This window comes from Terrapene carolina, unplaced genomic scaffold (assembly GCF_002925995.2).
Source record: "Terrapene carolina triunguis isolate 2854851 unplaced genomic scaffold, T_m_triunguis-2.0 Scaffold517, whole genome shotgun sequence".
Taxonomy (NCBI): domain Eukaryota; kingdom Metazoa; phylum Chordata; order Testudines; family Emydidae; genus Terrapene; species Terrapene triunguis.
The window spans coordinates 2970058-2983063 of record NW_020664868.1 but is presented as its reverse complement, the minus strand read 5'-3'; the positions used below and the strand labels follow the sequence as shown (position 1 = coordinate 2983063).

At 58.9% G+C, this 13006-nt stretch overlaps 1 protein-coding gene across 1 annotated transcript in view; it reads left to right on the top strand.

Annotated features, from left to right (window-relative positions):
* CAPNS1 (calpain small subunit 1) overlaps positions 1–7277 on the top strand; it is a 9798-nt gene extending 2521 nt beyond the window's left edge. The window contains exons 2-10 of the mRNA XM_026658823.2: positions 561–594; positions 1652–1741; positions 2664–2721; positions 3253–3317; positions 3841–3909; positions 4584–4662; positions 4779–4895; positions 5843–5901; positions 6338–7277. Coding sequence (XP_026514608.1) covers positions 561–594; positions 1652–1741; positions 2664–2721; positions 3253–3317; positions 3841–3909; positions 4584–4662; positions 4779–4895; positions 5843–5901; positions 6338–6364 — 598 coding nt within the window. The 3' untranslated portion in view covers positions 6365–7277. The remainder of the gene's footprint in view (positions 1–560; positions 595–1651; positions 1742–2663; positions 2722–3252; positions 3318–3840; positions 3910–4583; positions 4663–4778; positions 4896–5842; positions 5902–6337) is intronic.
* The last annotated feature ends 5729 nt before the right edge of the window (positions 7278–13006 follow it).

The window sequence follows — 13006 nt, the reverse complement described above, 5'->3', positions numbered from 1 at the left end:
TAGGAACCCCAGGAGTGGGCCAAGACCCCATGGTGCCAGGCACTGTCCAGACACACAACTAAAAGGTGATTCCTGTTACATCTTTCAGGTGCATTGTTTCCCTTGACAACAGCCGTATCTTCACTTCCGGGACGCTTTTGCCTCCGCCACCTCTCTTCTATAGCACTCGAAATATTAAAAACATTAAATATTAAGGAACTGGACTGGGACTCGGGGGATCTGGATTCAATGCCTGGCTCCACCACTGGGCTCCCTGTGTGATCTTGGGCAAATCACTGCATCTCTCTGGGCCTCCGTATCCCCATCTGTAAAACGGGAATAATAACTATTCCCTTGTCTATGCAAAATGGAAGCTCTTGGGAGCAGGTACTGTCTCAGTCGGGTTCTGTGCAGCGCCCGGCGCGACGGGGCCCTGGTCTCGGTCGGGGTCTGTGCAGCGCCCGGCGCGACGGGGTCCTGATCTTTGCTGATGCTGCCATAATGCAAATATATAATAACTTGTGTGTTTATAAAAGACCCTTCATAATTGTTTCCTCTTTCTTTCCCCCTCTGTGTCACAGCGAAGCAGCGGCTCAGTATAATCCGGAGCCACCGGTAAGTCCTGATTACAGCTCTCCTATTACAGCCCTGCCTGTGCTGGGTCTAACGACTCCTGTCAGATACTAACATGGGCCCTGGACATGCTGAGTTTGTAGCCAGGCATGTGGGGGAGGGTTCTCTGGCACGGAGCCCCATTGCCTTGGCGGGGGTAAGCCGCGTGAATGCAGGCGTCTGCCCACCAGTAAGTGTTCTGCGGTTTGGTTTGGTTTTTAAAGTGATTTGCAAAGAGAAGTAAATGGGCCTCACGTCCTTGGCTGCTTGCTTATGGAGCACAAAGACAGCCCAAGGTGGCATGTCGTACATTAGACATTCAGGTCTCCTTTTCCCTGTTTGTCCTGGAGGACGCTGTGGATGACTGGAGAACTGGATCGTGCCCTGCAAAGAAAATCTCACTGACTGGAAAGGGAGGGGAAAGTGGCTTTTATTAATTCGGATTGTCTCTCCTTGAGCCAGATTCTCCTCTGGTGGTGTAAACTGGTTCTCTTGAAGTCAATGGAGTAATGCGGGTGTGCCCTGGCTGGGGATCGGGCCCCATTGACTCCAATGGAGTGACACCCGTTTACACCAGCTGGGGATCTGACACCAGTGGAGTGACGCCCATTTACACCAGTGGAGTGACACCCATTTACCCCATTTACCGGGAAGCCTGTCTCGTTCCTCATTTACACCATCTGAGTATCTGGCCCTTTGGGGGTTGTCCCTGTCCAGCCCTCTTTAGCTCAGGGCACTCTTGGGAGAAAACACTTTCTGCTAATGATCCCCCCCCAACCTGCTTATAAAATATCCAAACCCGCCTTGCAACGAGCCGAACGTCTCCTGCTTTCCTTGTCTATCCAAACAAGAGCAGGGGGTTCCCAGGTATCCCCTCCTCTTGGACTAGGTCTCCGTTTCAGATGCTTAAACGTTTTTTGCTAAGGAATCTGCACCTGCCGGTGGGTGACCCTTTGGGTCAGTGGAGAGACATGGATATATGTTTAACCCACCCTGGCTATTTATATTTTGTAACTTTCCGTTTCTTTCTGCCCCCCCCCCCCCCCCCCCCCCCCCCCAGCCCCCTCGCAGCCACTTCTCCAACGTGGAAGCTAACGAGAGCGAGGAAGTACGCCAGTTTCGGCGCCTCTTCACGCAGCTGGCTGGAGATGTAAGTATTTTGCTGTCCTCTCTCTTTGCATCCATCAGAAAGGGGCCCCGGCCCAGTCCTGAGGGCATCTCCCTGGGCCAAAACTTTCACCGAGGCCCTCCTCGGGACTGATTCTCAGCCAATTCACAACTGCTTTGCAAGTCAGGCCCCAGAAGCAAAGGCCTCTGGTTGCCCTGTGACCTTTCCTCTCCTCCGACTTCCTCTCTGTAGATAGCCTGCCCAGAATCCTTTGCAGCATGGGACTCTAGTTGAGTTATGGGTAGGGCCCTGCCAAATTCACGGCCGTGAAAAACGCGTCACGGACCGTGACATCTGGTCTTTTGTGTGCTTTTACCCTATACTAGACAGATGTCACGGGGGAGACCAGCGTTTCTCAAATTGGGGCTCCTGACCCAAAAGGGAGTTGCAGGGGGGTCACAAGGTTATTTTTGGAGTGTGTGGTGTTGTCACCCTTACTTCTGCGCTGCCTTCAGAGCTGGGCAGCTGGAGATCGGCGGCTGCTGGCCGGGCGCCCAGCTCTGAAGGCAGCGCCGCCGTCAGCAGCAGCAGCATAGAAGTAAGGGTAGCAGTATCGCAACCCCCCCTACAATAACCTCGTGACCCCCACCCCCCACCCCACACACACACACAACTCCTTTTTGGGTCAGGACTCCTACAATTACAGCCCCGTGAAATTTCAGATTGAAATAATGAAATTTACAATTTTTAAAATCCTATGACCGTGAAATTGACCAAAATGGACCGTGAATTTGGTAGGGCCCTAGTTATGGGGTGAGGAATGGGTCCAAGGAGGCGGCCGCCTCCATCCAGGAGCAGCCGGGAGGTGGCTCCCTGCGGGTCGACGTGCTCCAGAGAGACCAGGCAGGGCGAGCGTTACTCCAGCCCGCTGTGACGTCCCCCTTGTCTCTGTGCTTTGCGACAGGATATGGAAGTGAGCGCCACTGAGCTGATGAACATTCTCAACAAGGTGGTGACCAGACGTAAGTGGGGCCCGCGGTCCGTTTAAATCAAACCCCGCGTCGGTTGATTCATTTACGAAATGGTTAAAAGGTCCGGGCTGGCTGGACCCTGCCTCCCAGAGCACTGCTGTCCTGTGGTGCTTGGTAACTGTCCGTCCTGATGCTACAGGGGACCTAGGGAATGCCAGGACTCCTGGGTTCCATTCCTGGCTGGCTCGGGGTGTGACCTCAGGCGAGCTGCTGTCCATGCTTTGGTTTCCTAGATTCATCGGTTTTAAGGGACTTTTGTGAGCATCTCGCCTGCCCTGTATAACACGGGCCAGAGCTTCCTGCCTCCAGCCCATATCTGGTGGCTGAGGTAGCCGGCCGCCCTCCCTGAGCAATGGGGGACGATGCTGAACTTCTGGTATCTCCATGTCACTGAGCTGCCTAGCGCTGGACTCCACACCCCAGAGGCAGTCGCGTCGATGCCGTGCAGAGCTCCGGGGCCTGGAGCCCTGTCGTATTTACGCCTCCCGCGTCATTGCCCGAACCTGCTCTCTTGCCTTCCAGATCCCGACCTGAAGACGGACGGGTTCGGGATTGACACCTGTCGCAGCATGGTGGCCGTCATGGATGTATCCTCCTCCTAAACTGACGTCCGAGCCCAGGAGCCTTTAAAGATACCAGGGCCTGATTCACAGCTCCCGCGCCCCCTGTGCCTGGGGCAGGGATGGGCGGTGGGGGCTTGAAGCCCCCTTTGCTCTCCCTATAGTCTAGGCCCTGCCTAGCCCCTGCTATCAGTCTCCGGGCTGCCCTAACTCACACTTCACCCCCTATGGGCTCTGGGGGGCAGGGAATAGCCACAGGGCAGTGCGCTCTGGCAACGCCCCCGATCCGCCCCCTATGGGCCCTGCCGGGCAGGGAATAGCCACAGGGCAGTGCGCTCTGGCCACGCCCCCGATCCGCCCCCTGTGCTGGGCCCTGTATGCCCAGCTCCTCGCTGGCTGGGGAGATCCCCTGCACAGGTGAGAGTCTCGGGGGGCCGTTTCCACCCATGTTGAAGGCCCTTGTGCTGCCTTCGGATCCCCTCCATGCAGCTTGGCGGGGCCCCGGGTGGCTTTGGCCGACGTCTTTGTTCCTTGACCTCGAGCGCTTCAGAGCGACACGACCGGGAAGCTGGGCTTCGAGGAGTTCAAGTATTTGTGGGGGAACGTCAAGAAGTGGCAGGTAGAGAGGAGGGGGGCGGCTATCACACGTGGCTGAGACCCGACCATACCCCCCCTCCGGGCGTAGGGACAGGAGAGGGAACGAGAGACCTTGGGGATCCTAGTTTGGGGGGGGGCCTTTTTAAGAGCGCTGGACTCCAAGGAGCCTTCCCGGCTGGAATTGACGTGCGTCACGTTCAGCCCTGTGTGTATGGGGGCTTTGCTGCTGCATTGCCTTCTGGGTACCCAGAATTCCCAGCGCCGCTCCCCTGCCTACCTGCCAGAGGTACCGGGGGTGTCCAGCAGGGGGGTAGCTGGGATCCAAACAGTCCCCTCCTTGGGGCAGAGTTAAGGGGCTGTGTTGCCTGTGATGTTCCTCCCGCTCCCTCCATCACCCAGCGTTCGGGGGAGGGGCTGCCATTTTAGTGGGGGGGGCATCTCTCTCGTGTCCCTCCTGCCCCCCATGTGCCACTTGAGCGGTGGGGTGGTGGTTTCTTATTTCTCTCCCCCGCTCTGCCGTTCTCTGGGGCGGGGGGAGGAATCTTGGCTTCTGTTCCCTTCCCCCCTCGCCCATGTCCGCCATCTCTCTGCCTGTGGTCCCCCTCCCTGCCCAGCCTCAATCTGCGGCTGTGTGTTTGTGCTGGGGGGGGGGTACTCTCTTATCCCATAACCAACTTGTCCCCCTCTTCCCCCCAGTGTGTCTACAAACAGTACGACACGGACCGATCCGGCACCATCGGGAGCAGCGAGCTGCCAGGCGCCTTCGAGGCAGCGGGTAAGGAGCGGCTGAGGGGTGGGATTGGCGGGGGCGGTGGGGGGACGGGGCCCCACAAGGGCTGTCTCAGGTGGATGGGGAGTGACTCTCTCTCTCTCTCTCACCCCCCCCCCCAGGCTTCCGGCTGAACGAGCAGCTGTACCAGATGATCGTGCGCAGGTACTCAGACGAGAACGGCCACATGGACTTCGACAACTTCATCAGCTGCCTGGTTCGCCTGGACGCCATGTTTCGTAAGTGGCCTGTGGGTCGGTCCTGGGGATGGGGACGGGGGGCGGGTTCTGGGGTCCTCTGCCCCCCCCTCCCCTCCATCCGCCCCTCCCACCAGTGTGAGCTGGGCCCCGCCCATCTGGGTTATGCCCCATGTGTGTACAGCGCCTGGCACAATGGGGGCCTGGTCCATGACGCGGGCTCCTAGGTGCTACCGTAATACACCTAATAGCACTAAAATATACATCGCCTGGCCCATTATGCTAATACAAGAAATAATACCAAAAAATCACAGCAATGGTGGATGATGCCACCTGAGCTGGTTTCTCTCTCATCTCGACCCCTCCGCCCTGGCCTAGGCGCTCCAGCCGGAAACCGAGGGGTTAATCCTAACCAGTTCAGGGGAACCCCCTGGTTCTGGACCTGTGGGTTGTGACTTCAGGGGGGTGGGTCGCGGGCATTTGTCTGGAAGGGGGGGGGGCATTTGCCTTGGAGAGAGGGTGGCTCGTTAGTGATCTGAGCACAGGGATGGAGGTCAGGACTCCTGGGTTCTATCCCCAGCGCTAGGAGGGGAGTGGGGGCTAATGGTTAGAGTGGGGGACGGGACGGGCTGGGAGCCAGGACTCCTGGGTTCTATTCCCAGCTCTAGGAGGGGAGTGGGATGTACTGGTTAGAGTGACTGTGGGGGAGGGTGGCTGGGAGCCAGGACTCCTGGGTTCTATCTCCATGAGCAGAGGATAAAGATCGGGGTGGCTCCTGTTGTGCCGGGTGCTGCAGACACGTGCTGAGAGATGGTCCCTGCCCCAGATTTAGACAGCCTAGATAGACAAGTGGGGAGGGGGAGAGAGGCAGGATTATCACCCCCCCCCACCCTCCAGGGCTCACAGGTTGCTCACAGATAACCGAGATCTCCTGAGTCCCAGCCCAGTGTGTTAACCATGAGGCCGCCCTTCCCCCTCTCCTCCTACAGGTGCCTTCAAGTCTCTGGATAAGGACGGGGACGGGCAGATCCGGGTGAACATCCAGGAGGTGAGTGAGGCGGGAGGCTGGCTGCCCCCCGGCCTTTTCTTTCCTGCTGTCTAGCAAGGGACCCCGATGTGGTTCCTGCCTCCCTCTTCCCCCGCCCCACCCCTCAGGGCTGGCCGGGAACTCCGGGGTTAGCGGGTCCAGCCCGGCTTCCGCTGGGAGCGGGGGCGGAGCAGGGGCCAGGGACCTTCCCAGCAGTGTGAGGAGCAAAGCTGGAGATTCCTATTGGGGTCCACGGGGAATGGCCCCTCCCCCAGCCCCGCACCCCCACCCCATTGAGGTCCATGGGGAATGGCCCCTCCCCACCCCACCTTAAAAACGGGCCAATCCTGTCCCGCCGCTGGGTTCTGCGAGCCCGCCTGCCGCCGGGGCAGTCTGTGTTTTGTACTGACCGGCCCAGCTTGCTCTCTCCTGACCGCTCTTCCGCTCTGCCCCGCAGTGGCTGCAGCTCACCATGTACTCCTAAGAGCCGGCGCCCCAGCCTGGACCGACGGCCCGGAGCGCGCCCTGGCCTCTCCGGGCTCCATGCTGCGACCTGGGCCTCTCCACGCCAGCTGCGACCCGCCCTTCTCTTTGCTTTTTGATTTCCAACCCTCCCCGCTCCCTGGAAGACCAGATGTCCCCTGCTCTCCATCCCCCACCCTCGCCAGCTCTCCTCTGGGTCGCTCGGGGGGGGAGGGGGCATAAAATGGCTTCTGATTTCGAGGTATGTTTGCTGGCGTATGATCCACGCTTCATTGATCCCTCTTCGGGCCCCAAGGTTCTCCCAGCTCCGGCGGGAGGGGGCAGAAACGAAGCCAAACGCCGCCATCGATGGAACCATTTACCCCTCCCCACGCGCCGGCGGATTTTAATTTCTCATCGGCTCGGGTTCCGGCTCCCTCCCTGGCTGGAATTTCCTCGGCTGAGTGGGAGCCAACCAGGCCAGTTCCTTCCCTGCATGCAGTTTCTCCGCCCAGGCCCTAGAGAGGCTGGGCATGGGCCGGGGCGGGGGCAGGTGGAAAAGCTTTTGACTGTGGCAGACACACCTGGATCTCTGTCTTCCTTTAGTGGCTAGCGATTTTTTCAGGCTGCTGCGGTAGAGGCTTGTGCTTTTTTAGGTGCTGGGTTCGATCCCCGCAGACCACCCAAGCCAGGGAGGCATCGGATGGGCATCAAGTGCCCCCCGCCCCCAAGGGCATCAGGTGAGGCCGCTGCCTAGCTGGGGCCTATGCCAATCCGAGGCTGCCCCGTTCGGTCGTGGCATTTTCGAAGGCAGGAGGGATGCCCGGGCTGTTGGGGGTTTGCCATGGAACATACCAGCTGTCTCTATCACTGACGCCCACCGTGTTTTCTAAAGCTCAATAGAAATGATAATAAAGTTCTATAATAACATGTCACCAGAGCTCGGATGCGTCTCTTTTCCGCCCCTGCGCTGCGTTCCAGCTAAACGTATGCTCCCTGCCAACCCCCTGTCTAGGAGCTGTCGCTGTTTTCATACTTCAGGCCTTCCCCCCTCTCCCCTGAAGCACTGGCAGTTTAGGTCACTGCAATGCAGCTGCCTCTGGGGTGGAATGCAGTGGCTGTTTTTAACAGCACACAACAGCTTAACCGGCCTTACTGTGGTGCTTGGGTGGGCCCCCTTATCTGAGCACCTTGCATTCTTTAATGTGTTTAGCCTCACGAGGTAGGCCAGTGCTACTCTCCCCATGCACAGATGGGGAAACCGAGGCAGGGACTGCAGTGACTTGTTCAAGCTTACTCCGAAGGAGCGGGGAATTCCACCCGGGTTTTGCTGAGTCCCAGGTTGGTGTCCAAAGGGGAAAACTTTAGGGACGCAGAATTATCCAAACTGGGATTTAACCAGTGGGATGTTTAGTCGCAGAAGGGTCAATGGAAAAATAAATGGGCCCGAATGTAAACACCCCCCATCTGTAAATCCACCTCTTGCCATCAAAGGACTTGCCCCAGGTTTCAGCTGGTGTTAACTGAGATCAGAATTGCCCTGAGCTCTGACTCTGGTTCCCAACTCACTCGTTATGTCTCTGCCCTTCTCGGCATCCGGCCTGAACGGGGGATGGGCTATTCGGTGTGGGATATCTGGTGCAGAACGGCCGTCAGGTTCCACCCCAGAGATGGCAGCATTTCATGGGTGAGTGAGGCCCTGGGGAGGGAGGTCTGGAAAACACATTCCTCATTGGAGGTGGGGGGAAGGTGCTAGATAACAAGCAGGTATAGCGCTACAGGTAAGGGTTAGGGAGGGGGAGATGGTCCTGTCTCTCCCCAGATGCAGCACGGCCTAGTGGCTAGGGTGGCAGACTAGGGCCCAGGAGATGTGGGGTCCGTTTCTGTCTCTGCTGTCCCCCTGCTGGGGGACTGGCTTCAAATCACTTCTCTCTGCATCTGTTTCCTCTCCCACCGTCTGTGGATTGAGGCTGGAAGCCCTTCAGGACCAGAGCTGTCTCTCACTAGGGGTTTGTGCTGGGCCTAGCACACTGGAACCTGGGCTTGAGGTACTATTGCGACACGCAGTGATTGCTTGCCTGCCTCAGTTTCCCCATCTGTAAAATGGGGATCATATTTCTTTGTCAGCTGTGTGGGGCAGTGTCCATCTTTTGTACAGCACCTGGCACAAGGGGGGGGGGCTGGCTCTGGACTGGGGCACCTTGATGCTACCGCAGTACATGTAATAGCAATACAGAAAGTCCAGTGCCTAGCCCCATGGGGCGCTGGTCCACGCCTCAGCCTGCCCGCTACCATGGTGCACGGAATAGCATTCCTCTCCCAGGGGTGGGGTGAGACTGAATGAGTATATACAGTGCATTGCACATCGCATGATCCTAAATGTGAAGCTACAACCCACTTCAAACGGTTATTCAATAGCAGCTGAACCCAGGATCTCCTGAGCAGTTGCTCGTGTCCCCGCCCCTCCTCTTGCCCCATTCTCTGGGGCAGGTGCAGGGCTTAAGGCATAAAGCAACTCTCCGGTGATCTGTGAACTGAATGACCTCGGCACACCCAGCGCGTAGAGGAACCGGTTCGGTCGGGGCCCCGAGCAGCCCGGCCACAGTTCAGTGGGCAGGCTGGGACATGTGGGGCTGCCTGGGTCACACCTGCTGCATAACAGTTGTTGTTCGCAGTTCAGCAGGCGTCCCCGTGAGACTGTTAGGCCTTGGGGGAGGAAAGCGCTCGGCTGCTTGTATCCACCGCCTGTTACCTTCTCTCCTGTGGGCTCACCACAGCCCCTCACCCCACCTGATGCCGGCCCAGAGCCCCTGGCTGTTAGCACCATGGAGTCCTGGCTCCCAGCCTCCCTACTCTAACCACTAGACCCCATTCCCCAGCTCGGGGCGGAACCCAGAAGTCCTGGCTCCCAGTTCCCCCCTGCTCTAATCACTAGGCCCACCCGCCCTTCCAGGAGCTGGGCATGGAACCCAGGAGTCCTGACTCCCAGCCCACCTGCCTAACCACTAGACCCCACGCCCACAGCTGAGAGTAGAACCCAGGAGGCCTGACTCCCGGCCCCAGGGGTCGCTGGAACACTTTTTACAGTGCGGGTGCTGAAAGCCAATGAAACTGCAAAGCTCCGTTTTTACCTCCCCCCTACCCCCTGGAGCTGGGACCAGGAGCAGAGCAGTGGCTCCGGGAGGGGGGAACACAGACAGGGGCAAGGGGGCAGAGGCTGGGGGCAGGGGTGGAGCCCCAGGTGCGGGGCCGGCAGCCGGAGCCCCGCGTAAAACCTGGGGGTGCTGCAGCAACCCCCCGCACTCCTACTTCCGGCATCTGTGCCCAGCTCCCGCCCCCTGTTCTAGCCACAAGACCCCACTGCTCTCCCAAAGCTGGGAGACGAACCCAGGAGTCCTGACTCACTGCCTGCTTAAGACAGCCACGCTGTGTACTATTACAAAGGGCCCTGTCATGCTGTGTCTGGTGCAGAATCATGGGTGAGCGCAAAAAGGTACAGGGCTCTGCCAGCCATCCCAACAGCCTGGCCCCTCAACTCAGCCCCGCCCTGGCGGACTCCATCGCCCCCTGCTGGATTATCCTCAGTCAGGCAGCTCCCCGCCAAGGACCAGTCCAAGCCACGACCCTTCTCGTCCTCAGGGGCGATGGATTGAAAGGGCACGAGCGAGTCCGGATGCCACGTCCCTGCCAGGCTGCCCAGTGGGCTCCCATGACCGCGGCCTAGATTGCCGGCGGGCCAGGTTGCCTGGGTTACAAAGAGGCCCACGTTACCAGGCTAGGTCACCAAGGTGCCCAGGTTGCCTGGTGCCAGGCCCGGTGGTTCAGGTTACCATGCCAAATTGCCCGGGTTGCAGTACCACGCTGCCCAGGTTACCATGCAAGTTGCCGGGCACGTTGCCCGGGTTACCATGCCAAGTCGCCATCTCCAGCCTCCCTGCTCCCCAGCTAACGTCAGAGGCTGGAGGTTGCCCCTGGTAACAGCATCCTCAGGTGGGTGGGTGGGTACCAGCCTCAGGCTCTTCACCCACCCTGTCCCGACCCCCTTTTGCTGGCAGCCAATGGGAAAGCAGCCTGAGCTGCCAATCAGGCCAACTGTCCAATGGGGGCCCCCTAGAGGTGGGGCCAAACCCCCCACCCCTCTCCCAGAGGAGCCGAAGCTCTGAGCTGCTGCGACTAGCCACAGAACAGGGATCCTGGAACTGAACTAGCAACAGGTAAGAGGGGAGGGAGCCCCTCCTCTGGGGCGGGGGCTGCAGGGGGATGGGGATCCCCCGGCCCTAGGGGTGGGGGCGGGTCTGTAGAGGGGAGGGTGGATGGGGCAGTGGGAGGGGATCTGGGCAAGGGGTGGAGGGTCTCGGGAGGAGGGTCCGGATAGGAGGATGGAGAAAGGAGGATGTGGTCTGGAGAGAATTGGGGTGTCTAGAAAGGGGAGATGGGGGACTGTAGGAGGTTCTGGGGGAGGCTTCGGGGGGCCTGGGCAGATGGGGTCCATGAAGATTCCAGACAGAGGGGGCGGGGGTCTGAAGGGTGGGGCAGTCTGTGGCTGGCAGGAGGGAGGGGGGCTGGTCAACCTATCTCTCCACCCCCCTCCCAGCCTCACACTTCCATCTGGATCATTCCTCTGGGCTGGTCCTTTTCAGACCCTGTACATTTCTGTTGCTATTAGGTGTATTATGGTAGCACCTTGGCATCCCAGTATTGGATCAGGCCCCCCTTATGCCAGGCGCTGTACAGACCCAGAACAAAAAGACGATCCCAACATAAATACTATCATGTAGAGCTTTCCTATTGACGATTCCCATTTGCACTGTCGTGTCCGGACGGGATCAAATCTGTCCCAGAGGGTCATTTTGAAGTTCCCGAATGGACGTGTTTGGAATTGTTATTCCGTGAACAGTTTCGAATGTTCGGTTCTGGGGACACGGCCCGGATTTCCCGTGGGCAGGGCAGTCCCATGTGCTGCGGGAGATGGTAACTCCGGCTTCCCCAGCTCCTGATCCTGCCGTGGGCCCAGCACCCCCCACTCACTCAGCCTGAGGCTCGCTGATTTCAGCAGGAGCGGAGGGGCTCTCAGCGCCACCCAGGAGGCAGTTGGAACTAGTTAGAGCAGGGGGGACTTGGCACGCAACAGGATCAAACCCTAAATGTGGCCGCCTACAAAGGAGCCGGCTTTCCATCTGGCTACGCGTGAAATGGACCCGTGTCGCCGGCTGGGAGCCGGTCTGTGGGGCTGGGAGATGGACCCCCAGAGAGAGGGAGTAACTTGCCCAAGGTTACGCAATGAATCAGTGGCGGAGCTGGAACCAGGCCCTTTGCCCTGGTCCTTCCTGGGTCCTAATGTTGTATGGGGATCATAGGTGCGGTCTGGCCAAAGCACAGGGTGGCCCAGCTAAATTTCAGGTCTGGGGTTTACAAGGGTGGTTTCCTTAGTTTGCAGATCTGAGTAAGAATGGTCTGGCCTAGTGGTTAGAGCAGGGGGGGTGGGACTGGGAGTCAGGACTCCTAGGATCTACCCCCAACTCTGGGAGGGGAGTGGTGTCTACTGGTTAGAACAGGAGACTGGGAGCCAGGACTCCTGGGTTCTTTCCTCAGCTCTGGGAGGGGAGGGGTGGTCTGTGAGTTAGAGCAGGGGGGACTGGGACTCATGATCCTCGGTTCTATTCCTCAGCACTGCCACTGGCTGGCTGTGACCTTCCCTGCCGCTCTGTGCCTCAGTTTCCCTCCCTGTAAAATGGGGATAATGATCCTTCACAGGAGATTCAGAAACATCTCTAAAGCGTTCTGAGATCCCTGGATGATGGTCGCTGAGTCGCCGCACGACGGATAACGTGTTCAGCGGAAGTTACAGTGCAGGGGAGCTTAGAACCACAGCGAGTCAGTGCCCTTCTCTGGCGCTGCTCATCCAAGGAGCGCTGAGCTCCTCCCAGTGCTATACTCCCCATGTTACAGATGGGGAAACTGAGGCACAGAGCGTGGCAGGGACTTGCCCAAGGTCACCCAGTGAATCTGTGTGGGAGCTGGAAGGAGAATCCGGGACTCCTGGGAGTACTGACTCTAAGCCCCTCTCCCTCCCACACTTGCTCATCTATAATTATGAGCTCTCCCCACATGTAGTGCTCCTGCCCTGCTCCCCACAGCGCCCCCTGCTGGGAGAACTTTTGCATAAGGTTCGCTGCCTCTAATTAGGTGTTATTTGAAGCAGCTCCGTTGGATTGTGGAAGGAGCGAAATTGAGCTCCAAGCCACCCTAAAAATGCCCCTTTGGGGTCCCCTATTTACACCCCGAGATTCCGTGGACTCCCTTTATAACTCAGGAGACACCCCCAGGCGGGGGGGGGGGGAGGGGAAGAAGGGACACGGTCCTGTCCCATCACCGGTGACAGGGTGAGGGGTCCCATCTGAGGGTCCTGCTGCCGCGGAGAGGTAGATCCTGGCTCGTAGTAGGAAGCGAGGGAGGTCTGCCTGTTAGGGGGGATCGATCCGGGGATGGGATGGAGGCGGGGTCTCATCAAGGGTTAATCGACCCCGGGCTGCAGGCCGGTCCGTCCCCGCCTCACGCAGACCTGGCGTGTTTATTATTTTCCTGGGAATCAGCCAGTGGAGGGACGCTTGGCTGGGGCTCCGGCTCAGGTCCCCAGACAGCAGACAGCGCATCAAGTGGCTGA